The 12316-nt window shown below is 44.9% G+C and overlaps 1 protein-coding gene across 4 annotated transcripts in view; it reads right to left on the bottom strand.

Annotated features, from left to right (window-relative positions):
* The window catches only part of ASAP1 (ArfGAP with SH3 domain, ankyrin repeat and PH domain 1), a 305942-nt gene that overhangs the window by 108172 nt on the left and 185454 nt on the right, over positions 1-12316 (bottom strand). For all 4 annotated transcript variants that reach the window (XM_040261754.1, XM_040261756.1, XM_040261755.1 and 1 more), the window contains exon 4: positions 2819-2964. In XM_040261754.1, coding sequence (XP_040117688.1) covers positions 2819-2964 — 146 coding nt within the window. The remainder of the gene's footprint in view (positions 1-2818; positions 2965-12316) is intronic.

Raw genomic sequence — 12316 nt, 5'->3', positions numbered from 1 at the left:
AAGCTGCCAGCAGGGCTTCCCCTGTGGCTCAGCTGCTAAAGAATCTGCCTGCCATGTGGGAGACCTGGGGTCAATCCCAGGGTTGGAAAGATCCCCTGGGGAAGGGAAAGGCTACCCACTCCAGTATTCTGGCCTGAAGAATCCCATGGACTGTATAGTCCATGGGGTCACAAAGAGTCAGACACGACTGAGCAACTTTCACTTTTCCTTCAAGCTACCGGGGAGCTCCCTGCCACCACCACCTTTTTTGGGAAAATGACTTTGTTTTGTTTTAAACTAACTGAATGAAACCTTCCAGCAATTTCTTTTGATTTGTTTCTTAGACTTCTGGAAGGAGGAGGCCTGCAGCGTGGGGGATGTTTAGGGAGAGATGACGCCCAGAGCAGGGGGTGCCAGGTGGCGGGGAAAGGCTGGGAAGGACGATGGACGCAGAGCCAGCACGCGGGGTTCACGCCTGGTAACTAACAGCACGCCTGAGCAAGGCACTGCCATAATGCACCTCAGTTTCCTCACCTGGACTCGAGGTACCACCCCCCCACTATGTCGAACACGGTTACGTGTGAAATCCACACGAGGCACGCTGCTAGGCGCCTCAGAGTGCCCAGAAAGTGTCAGTGGCGGGACTTCCCCAGGGGTGCAGGTGTTCAGAATCCGCCTGCCAATGCAGGGGCCATGGGTTTGGTCCCTGGTTTGGGAAGATCCCACTCGCTGCAGGGCAGCTAAGCCTGCATGCCACAGCTACTGAGCCAGCAAGTCGCAATTACTGAAGCCCATAAGCAGCAACGAAGACCTAGTAGCCGATACAGAAAATGCACAGATCTTAAAAAAAAAAAAAAAAATAATTTATATATATATATATGTATATCAGTTGTTTCTGCACAGAGATAAGCAAACGAAGACAATGACTGAATGGCAACTGATGGCATTAAATCCACACAGGAATCTCTTTGCTGAAGGAACCTACAGGACAGGAAGTGTGGAGATGAACTGGCCCAGGAAATGTGGACGTGATGGCTACTGACTTAAACTAAACATACTTCGTCTCCTGGCAACAAAAGGTTAGCAAGATATTCTATTTCGTGGGTGAAAACGCCCAAGTCAGGGAAAACAGAACTTCCTCCCGAGCCCGGGAGCCTTTTACCAGCTATGGCCAAAGGGAAACGCCCAAGTCTGGTTTCACTTCCTTTCTTCCCACCATAGCACCTTTGGGCAACGCCACCTGGAAAAAGGTAGGCGATGCCCCGAGGAAGAAGAAATGGGAGGCCCTATCTGAATAGGAGAGATTTAAATGATATAAGAATTACAGAAGCATCATGGGTTTGTCAAATAAACTCCGAAGTTTAGGAACACAAAGGCCCTACAGTCAAAATTATCCTTTCTCCAGTTTCTGAAGACGTATTTCTATTTTCAACCTTTATTTTCTTTATGATTAGTTGTCAGTGTGTAAGACTAATTCAGTGGCATGAAACTATCAATTAAAATTAAGTTGTCAGTATGACAGACACATACATATATTCATCTCGTGAGACAGGAAAACGAAGAATTTAATTGGTCAAATTATCCAGGTTGTCTTTATTTTATAATAGAGTGTAATCATCTGTAAGGTAGCTGTTTGTACCAAGTAGATTTGCGACAAGAGTCTCATGTAAGACCACAGAGGTCTGTTTGATATGGGTAACTAACTCAGGATCAAGGCATTTTAAGCTTGAGTTTTGGGTCTTTAAAGGAGGCAAAGATGCAATGCTGAGAGACTGGGAAGATGAAGAGGAGGAAACAGCTCCTCTGTTTCAGGAAGGAGCCAGCAAAATTATGATATAGTTTTCCTTTGGCATCTTTCAACCTCCCACTGCCCTACCTCTTGGGACTTAGGAACGGAGGCTTGATTAAAAATTAACTCGTACACAGCTGTGGTGGTCGTGCTAGACAAAATGAACCTTTCTCGCTATGAACCCAGTGTGAGGGTGAGGGAGGCTGGTGTGCAGGATTTGGGGACAGCCAGACCACACTGCCTGGCAAACGGGTCTCCCACCCTCACGCTCTGGGCTCCCCTGATGGCTCAGTGGTAAAGAATCTGCCCGCAACACAGGAGACACAGGATTGATACCCGGGTCCAGAAGATCCAGTGGAAAAGGAAATGGCAACCCACTCCACTGATCTTGCCTGGGAAATCTCATGGACAGAGGAGCCTGGCGGGCTACAGTCCATGGGGTTGCAAAGAGTTGGACATGACTTGGTGACTAAACAATCCTCATGTCTGCTCCTAGGTCAGCAGCTCCAGTATCTTAGATTTTTAGGGATTCTTCTTGTCATCATCTACTTCTGAAACCATAGATTCTCTAAACCTTAAAATCTTTTTCCTTGGGAGGATGTTAAAAGGATATGGGGAGTTGGGAGAAGTTAATTATTTGTAAATCAAGGGCTGAAATGCGTGATGGTCTTCACACAAGTGAAGGGTGACATGTATGTCTGACACAGAAATAATCACCATTCTTTCAACAAATTAAAAGGCCAAAGTCACTAACGCTTGTCTACACAAACACAAAAGCAAACAATGGGGGAATGTGGAACAGAGTTCAGGTTAACCAGTTTCTCTACCTGCTCTAAGTGGGGCCAGTGGTACAAATTCTAGGCATTTCCCAAAGGCATTTTCCTTAAATGTGACTCCATATCAAGGACTAAAAAAGCTTTTTATTTTTAGTTTTCTTTTCTTGACCCCAGGATCAAGGGTTGGGGAGAGGATTATCACTTTGTTCACTTTATGATCTTACTTCCTTTGATCGGGCTGCAATTTTTAAACGTTACTTGTGAAATGGCTTACCAGATTTTTCAGCAGTGTGGACAGTTCCTTTGTAAGCGTGGAAAACTTGACAAAAGCGGTGCCAAGATCTGGGTTGTCTCGACTTAAAAAATTACTCCCAAACTTATCAAGAACTTGTGCATAGTTTTCTTCATTTTGTACATGGTCTGAAAAGAAGAAGAAAGAGGAGTCTGAGCTGTTTTGTGCCACAGTGACAAGTTACTCTGAATACTGGCTGATCACCATATACTCTGAAAAATAAAGCAGAGAAGCTGGATCCATTCTTTCCTGAATGTATCTAGAAGGTGGCTGGCAGTGTGCTGAGTGCTCTCACTCTATCAAAGGCAGCTCCCCTCTTTTGTTTCAGAGCACTGAGTTCATTTATACCCCCAATTAATCCACAGATGCACCATAGGTTAAGGGGTCAAATTACCACCCCATTCTCAAGCAATTAAGAAACTATGATTGTCAGGAAACAAGTCAGACCTGATTTTTCTTTCTCATACCCCAGATGCCGTCCCCTGGCCTCTACCTTTAAAAATATAACAAAACTTTGACAACATCTCACCGCTCCCATGACTATCAACCTCATCCAACACCATCCATCATCTCTTGCCTCCATCCCTACAACCCTTCCTGCAAAAGCTCCTTGTTGCAGCCTCTGGTCTGTTCCCAGCACGGCACCCAGTGTGATCCTGGGGAGGTGTGCATCTGATCCCGTGAGTCTCGTGGCAGACACTGTCCCTCCCCATGTTCTGAGTCCTTGCAGGCTTACAGAAAGGGGTACCGCACATCCCCATACCCTGAAGTAACCCGGCACCGACCAAGGACGTGTGAGCGCAGGTGGTGCCAGCCTCATGTGGCAGCGTTTCAGTTCCCCATGCTCAGCTCTGCACGTCTCTTTCCTTGTGCTGGAGTGCAGGGAAGCATGAATTTATATGGAGGTCCACAGCAGATGCATGATATTTATAAAAAGAATAAATGAACACAAAACCATCTATCAAAACCATACCTTTAAAGGCTTAATTCAAATGACAGCTCTTTCTCTTTTAAGCCTCCCCTTCCTTGGCAATGATTTTTCCTTGCCCATAATGCTCTGTACCGTGACTGCAGTATTTTCCACCACGTCACATCATATTCATGGTAGTACTGCTCTTTCCCTGCCCCCAGACCACGAGAGGCAGGGCTTCCCAGTGGCTCACCTCTGCATTCGCACCCAGCACACACCAATCACGTGTCAGGGAGCTCAGCTTATGAAGCTAGGGCTCAGTAGAGAGGTGTTGACTTGGATTCGTCGATTACCCTTTCGGGAATTTAAGAAGCATTCACTCCTTAAGTCTCCTGGGTTGTTCGATAATTGAACACTAAATAATTTAAAAATATTTCACTCTCAAACACACCCTCAATAACTGCCTAGGAGCAACAGTGTGTGTGAGCCTGGACTGGTGGATGCCCCAGAAAGAAGTCAAAATATGACAAAGGTAACAAGGATCAGAGCATCGAGTGAAATGAAACGAGGCCCGAGCAGCCTTCTAATTGTCACCACATTAGAAATGCATGATGCCTAGGGTGGATGTCAGCATTTCGGGCTGAGATACTAAAAAAGATAAAATGCAGTTCTAGTTACCTCCCGTAAAGCTGCTCTGAGAAACACAAAAGAAAAGCTACATCAGCTGGAGACAGGATGCACACGCCTGGCCTCCTTCGTAAGCTGGAGCTACCCCAGTACCGTCTGTCTGAGGCCAAGGGCCTCACCTCGCCCCTGAGAAGCCCACTCTGCCCGACATCCTTTCCTGCTCTGGAGGTCAGCAAAAAAGGGGTTCAGAAACCTGTTCAACCGCTTTCAAAGGAAGGGTCTCAGAATTAAAACCTAAGGGGCAAGCTTTACGTGGCAGGCTTTGTGTCTGCTTGAAATTAGAACACATTTCAAAGGATACATTGCAATCTTTAGATTATAGGATACCCAGGTACCTACCAACCAGTTAAGACATAAACTATTTCAGGATGCTTCTTCTCTCCCTCTCACGGTACCCAATTCCAACCTCTTCCTCCCCTTCCTCGCCACAGCCATTATCCTGAATTTGGACTTCAGGGAGGGGTTAGGAAGTTGTATGAGAAGCTCTCAGTTTATGAGGGATGACAGATTCACCAAAAATTAAGATGGACTTGGACAAGGCAGAGAGCGAGGTCACAGGAAGTTGGCTGAGAACCTTCTCTGACCCAAATGCTTTTCACAATATTGTATTTAACCCACACCAGAACTCTGGGAAGAATTATGCTTATCAGGTAGGTGAAATAGAAAATATGATGAGAGAGGCAGAAGGTAAGACTGGATAAGTTTAGGCAAGATCATGGGTCCTGTATGTTTAGCCCACAAATGAATCACTTCAGTGGCTCAGCTGTGTATGACTTTTTGTGATCCTATGGACTGCAGCATGCCAGGCTTCCCTGTCCATTACCAACTCCCGGAGCTTGCTCAAACTCATGTCCATTGAGTCAGTGAGGCCACAAATGATTAGCCATATATATATATCTATCTATACACACACACTCACAAGAGTGTATGTCTATATGTAATAACCACATTTGTATGTGCATGCGTGCTAAGTGGCTTCAGTGTCCAACTCTTTGTGACTCTATGGACCATAGCCCGCCAGGCTCCTCTGTCCATGGGATTCTCTAGGCAAGAATAGTGGAATAGGTTGCCTGCCCTCCTCCAGGGGATCTTCCCAGGGGCTCGACCCAGGGATTGAACCTGTCTCTCTTACGTCTTCTGCATTGGCAGGCAGGTTCTTTACCACCAGGACCAGCTGGTTTAAGTCCCACATTTATAATCTATACACATGTATATGAAATTTTACACATCTGGAAACAGAGCAGCTAATTTAGTGAGCTAAATCTTAGAATACTACTACTAATTCTACTGAGGGTTTAAGTGATGGGAGTTAAATAAAAGGTGCTTAGAACAGTGCCTGGCAGGTGGCACATGCCCCTAAATTATCAGCCACTACTACCTCTATACCCATGATTAATTACAATATCGAGATGTGTTTCATATCAAATAGCATAGGAATGTATGTCTCCCATGTTTCAAGTATTTTTTTAACATACTGCATTATAAAGCAACAGCGACTATTCACCCAAAAGATTATATAACCACACACATCCCTTTGTACAAAATGAAGGGTTTACCAAACAGGCTTTCAATAGGCACAGAGGGCAAGGAGGCAGGATCCTGGTGGAGGCAGAAGGGAGGGACAGATTACAGAGTAGAGTAAGCAATTTGAGAGGAATGTAAACTCAGGGGTTTAGAGAAGGAGAGGGAAATGAAGGCCTTGGGCTAGGGGAGCACCGTGTAGGCATGGGTGGGACTTGGGATGCAAAGAATTGGTTCAGGACATCTCAGAGAGCAGGACAGTCTGTTTTAAGAACTTTACTCAAGTGCCTGATGACTTTGGAAGCTGGTAAAGTAGGGGTTGGGGTTGGAACTTCCCTGGTGGTCCAGTGGCTAAGACTCCCAAGTTCCTGTTGCAGGGGACACAGGTTCAATCCCTAGTTGGGGAACTAGATCCTACATGCCACAACTAAGACCCGGCCCAAACAAATAAATATTAAAAGTAGAGGCTGGGAGAAGCAGGTGAAGACAGCGATGGAATAAAAGGAAAGAAAAAAAAAAAAATAAGGTGAGCGAGAAATTTGATCCATCTCTTATGGAGACCGATGTTTTTCTAATATTTATAGGGGATTCTCTGGTGGCTCAGACAGTAAAGCGTCTGTCTACAATGCGGGAGACCTGGGTTCAATCCCTGGGCTGGGAAGATCCTCTGGAGAAGGAAATAGCAACCCACTCCAGTACTCTTGCCTGGAAAATCCCATGGATGGAAGAACCTGGTAGGCTACAGTCCATGGGGTCGCAGAGTCAGACACGACTGAACAACTTCACCTTCTGCCATTCAGGGTATAGTTGCAGAATATAAGACAGCAAGTGCTATGTTACGTTCAGTTCTGATGAAAGAACAAAATAATACAGTTTTAACAACTGAACCAGAAAGGGCCACTTAGTTAGGATTTCAACTGCTGGCATTACTTTGGAGAGAAGACGAAGATACACTAATCCCCTGATGTGTTCCACACAGCTTGAAATCACCCTTGCATACTCACTCAATGGCTCAACAGGTAAAGAACCAGCCTGCCAGTGCAGGAGACCCAGGAGACGAGGGTTTGGTCCCTGGGTCGGGAAGATCCCCTGGGGGAGGAAATACCAACTCACTCCAGTATTCTTGTCTGAAAAATCCCACGGACAGAGGAGTCGTGAGCTACAGTCCATGGAATGCAAAGAGCTGGACACGACTGAACACAGTGCACACACACATTTAAGCACCATGGCAATATCTAGGTAGTGATCTCTTACTCCAGCTCTAACAGTGGTAACTGCTAGTTTGCTGAGCATTCAGTACTGAGCACTGCTGAGCATGCCGCTCACTGCACTGAGCACTTTACATACATTCCTTCAATCATGCTTATTAACAAGCCTATGCGATAAGTACTGTTATCATCCTCATTGGGAAGATACTGGGGGAAAAAAAAAAAAAGGCCAAGGCCACACAACGCATAAGGGAACTTAAATTAGCGCTTTTTACTCTCAGAGCTGTGAGACACACTCAGGTTAATTTTCAGGTCTATTACTGATACTTCGTGATGCACTGACCCAGCAACTTCACCTTTTTCTAAACCTCATTCCCATGCTATGAAATGGAGGTAATGACGGTACCGACCTCACAGGAACGTTGCAGAGATGGAGTAAGATACTGAGTGGTATACAGCAGACTCGATAAATTTCTACCATGACAAGGGCAACAACAGTGATGGGAACAAACAGCAGGCTGCCCGGCCTAGGCTGGGGGCAGGGGCTTCCAACAATATTCGGAAAGTGACGTCTGCACTCAGGAGTTTACACTCCTAGTGGCTGGCAATAACAGATGCCTTGGGAATACATTAAATACAGTATTCTTTAAAATACCTATATTTCTTCAGTGAGGCCTTCCCTTTTTTCAGAAGCACAACAATGATGAAACAGGCCTTTCTCTGAGGGGTGTCTGCCTGACTGTCACCCTGTTAGACTTTACCCACCTGGGAAACGTTCACAAACCCTCCCCGACTGGCCCACCAAGCCCACCTCCGATTCTGTCACTGTCATTTAATAACGACACAGAGGATATTCTAAAACCTAAGGCAGCTGTTTTACAGATAAGAAAAGGGAGACTCAGTGGCGAAGCCAGGTGAGGACCCAGCTTCGTCGGATTCCAGACCCCATCCTTTTCCACCGACAGGCTCAGGAAAGATGGTCACGGCTATGCGGATACGAGTCACAAATAATTACGTGGAATCTATTACGTGAAAGACTGGATGATGAATACCAAGAAGAAAGGGGGGGAAAGATGGACCTCCTGGCCCATGACAATAATATAATTATTATAATAACAATAATAATTTTAATGATAGCTAATTTCTTTAAATGTTTATTTACTATTTTTGGCTGTGTTGGGTCTTCATCGCTGCACGTGAGAAGTCCATTGCAGTGGCTTCTCTTGTCGTGGAGCATGGGCTCAGTTGCTCCACGGCATGTAGGAGCTTCCCTGGTCAGCGAGCGAATCTGTGTCCCTTGCACCGGCAGGCGGATTCTTAACCACTAGGCCACCAGGGAAGTCCCCTTGTAGCTAAATTTTTTGATGACTCACTATACCAGGAACTGTGCTAGATATTTTTCCTGAGAATTTAATGCTCACAAGAACATGCTAATATTACCCCTCTTTCACGTATGCAGAAGTTGGCTTAGGGAGGTTAAACAAGTCACATCCGGTGACACAGCTAGTAAGTGGTGATGACACGTGCTGACTGCAGAGCCTGAGTTATTTTTGACTGACTGGGTGGCTTACAAGATCTTAGTTCCCCAACTAGGAACCAAACCCAGGATCACGGCAGTAAGAGCACTGAACGCAAACCACTAGACCCCAGGGACGTCCCCCTAGCCTTGTTCTTAACCAACAGGCTTGGCTAAGTGTTGGGGAGCCCCTGGTGTTGTTGTTCAGTTACTGAGTCGCGTCCGACTCTTTGCAACTGCAGGGACTACAGCGTGCCAAGCTTCTCTGTCCTTCACTATCTCCTGGAGTTTGCCCAAGTTCACGTCCATGATGATGCCCTCCAACCATCTCATCGCAGATTGCCTTCAATCCTTCCCAGCATCAGGGTCTTTTCCAATGAGTCGGCAGTTGGAACCCCTAGTTACCTCCTAATTTGAGCCAGATGTCAAGGGATGGAGGGACTGGAAAATCGAGGTCTTAGTGCAACCTATATGCAACACTGGTCAGGCGACTAAGGCTCTTGGGGGCTTTAATTTCATCTAGAAAACAGGTCTAATGAAACCTACCCAGCCTACTCCCAGGGGCTGCCTACCAAGAGGTAAAAGATGTCATCATTAATGTGAAAGCTCTCTGGGGGAAAACAATGGCAACAGTAACGACAACAGAGGACACTAGACGATCATAGAGGATTATTTCTATTAAATGAGTATCAGGCCTGGCAGGCAGTCATCATAAATTCCTCCTAAAGAGCAGCCCCAACCTGGACCACCACAATCTAATGCTCACAGAGGCATCACACCTGGTGGAGGGACACAGTTCTGGGTCGTGCGGTGACCTGAGTGTGAACCTCCCTCTGGTCCTGCCTGGCCATGTGTGATCCAGGAAAAGGCACCAAAGTTTTCTGGGTCTTGACTTTGTATGTGAACTGCGGTGGATGATATCCAGAAAGTACATAGCAACTCTCCATAAAAATATCTTTACTTTTACTACTTCTATTCACCCTGAGATTGAGGGCTGAAGTTCTGATGTGATGGATGTTCAAAGAGAATCCAAATTTTATGGCTTTTTTTTTTTTTTGAGGGCTCCAAGTTACAAAAGAGGTTCCCCTGGTGGCTCACACGGTAAAGAAGCCACCTGCAATGCAGGAGACCTGGGTTTGATCCCTGAGTCAGGAAGATCCCCTGGAGAAGGGAATGGTAACCCACTCTAGTATTCTTGCCTGGAGAACTCCACGGACAGAAGAGCCTGGCGGGCTATAGTCCATGGGGTCGCTAAGAGTCGGACACGACTGAGTGACTAACACAACAACGAAGGTACATAAGACAACTGTGGACCAAAGCCTGGTCTTCCCCTTTACCAGCTGTGGATGTGGGGCTATTTCTGTGCCATCTTTGATGACTCTGCTTAACTGCAGTAATACCTACCTAACAGAGTTATTATGTACAATGGATGAAAAGAGTCTCTAATGTGCCTCTCTCTGCCTGGTTTACACTGGCTGTTTATGAAACATGGAGATCTTAGTTCCCCCAACTAGGGATCAAACCCAGGGTCATAGCAGTGAGAGCACGGAGTCCTAACTACTAGACCCCAGGGAAGTCCCCCAAGCCTGTGCCCTTAACAGGCTCTAACTGGTTAGAGTCTAATAGGCTTGGCTAACTGTTGGAGCCCCTGATGCTGTCGTTCAGTTAGTAAGTCGCGTCAGACTCTTTGCGACCTCACGGACTGCAGCACGCCAGGCTTCCCTGTCCTTCACCATCTCCTGGAGTTTGCCCCTTCCTCCCTCCAAAGCAAGACTCACTTCCTCAGTTTGCTGTATTCTCTTTCCTGGGACCCTAGCTTCTCTTCCAAGATCTTTATGCAAGTTATCTTCCACACCAAGAGTCCACAGCAACTTGTGCTTGTCAGTTTATCCTTATGATATTAGAAAAAATCTTCAGGAGGACAGTTTAAGTAGAGGTATCATTGTACTATAGTTATACAACCTAGCCCAAGTTCCCAGTCCATCAAACTTCATCACAGTTCCAGGCCTAGCCTGCCTCTTTCAAGATCAAATGCAACTGTGACCTCCCAAGCAAGCTTGTCATTCCTTCTCAATCTCTTGCAACACCCAGGCTCCTAGCCTTGTATAATCTGTTGTTATGCCACCAGTTCCTTGAGACTGATGTACAAGTTAGTGTTCAGTAAAATGCTGTCTATAGTGAATTCTCCTGGAACAAGTCTTCTTTCTTCCTTCAAAAGAAGACTCAGCATGGGCCATGTGCCAGGGGTGAAAAAACAATGAACTATAACAACAACAACAAAAAAAGGCCATGTAATACATGTCATAAATTATAGTGCTGGCATAGAGGGGGAAGCAATAAATTCTTTTATACTATACTATACATACCTGGTAGCACAAATCATACTTGCACAAAATCAATTCCATTTGTTTTTAAAATTACAAATATAATCCATATAGTACTATAGAGATGTACGAAGATAAAAATTATTTCTTTTCTCTTCTTCAATCATCTCCTTGAAACAAGCCAAGTTAATAATCTGTAAACTTTTTTTACACATAAAAAATATACACACACATACAGATTTTCTCCTCTTTCTTAATTAACTTAAAAAAAAATGTGGTATTACATAAGACTCCATGGCTTGCTTTTTCCCTACTGAATAAAGATTGAGAAATTCAATACAATTAAATCTAATTATTTTAATTGTGATCATCTATAATAAACCCTATCATAATTCATATCTATTATGAAAAGACTGTTTTGCCTACGGGGTGGCAATTTTTTGTAATACGTGTCACGGATATTTTTTTCCCATTTGTCTTTTCACTTTTCAGTGGTGCCCATGGCCATGAACTTTTGAGATTTCATGTAGTCAAATATACCCGTTTCTAAAAAATATTTATTTCATTGCACCGGGTCTTCATTGCGGCACGTGGGATCTTTAGTTGAGGCATGCAAACTCTTAGCTGCAGCAAGTGGGGTCTAGTTCCCGGGTGACCCTGCATGGGGAGCTCAGTCTTAGCCACCGGACCACCAGGGAAGTCCCAAATATATCAGGCTTTACTCACAAGACTTGAGAGTTTCCTGTGCTGCTTCTACTCCTTAACCCTTCTAATGTTCAGTACTTTTTCTAAACATCTAAGTCTTTAATCCAGTGCGATGTCATTTGTTCATACAGCAGGAAGAAGGGTTCTAACATTATTTAAAGTATGTCCTAAACCTTCTAGTATTTAATTTGGTTTTCTTTTTAATACTTAAACAGTCAATTCATCAGCAATGGATGCATTCATATGGCACAAGGAAGAGTTCTAATTTTATTTCCTTTCTGTTGTATGAAAATATATTACTATTTAACACAGCCGTTGTAGGTACCCATTCAATATCTGATAAATGAACACATGGCAGAACTTGAATGGAGCAGATCAGGCCTCATAAGAGATGGTACCTGAGCAGCAACCTAAAGAATATATAGTTAATAAGCTGATTTAGGGTGAAGTACGCTTCAGGTAAGAGGTAACAGCCTACTGCCAAGGCACCATCAAGTAGCCAGGGGTTAAAAAGAGACTAACAGGGGGCCTTGGGTCTCTCCAGAGCTCACTGTCTCTGGTCTAGAATCAGGCATGCCAAGTTTAAAAACACTGCCTTCCACTCCCGTT

Source organism: Oryx dammah, unplaced genomic scaffold, assembly GCF_014754425.2.
Source record: "Oryx dammah isolate SB20612 unplaced genomic scaffold, SCBI_Odam_1.1 HiC_scaffold_19, whole genome shotgun sequence".
Taxonomy (NCBI): domain Eukaryota; kingdom Metazoa; phylum Chordata; class Mammalia; order Artiodactyla; family Bovidae; genus Oryx; species Oryx dammah.
This window is presented reverse-complemented; position numbering and strand designations above follow the sequence as displayed.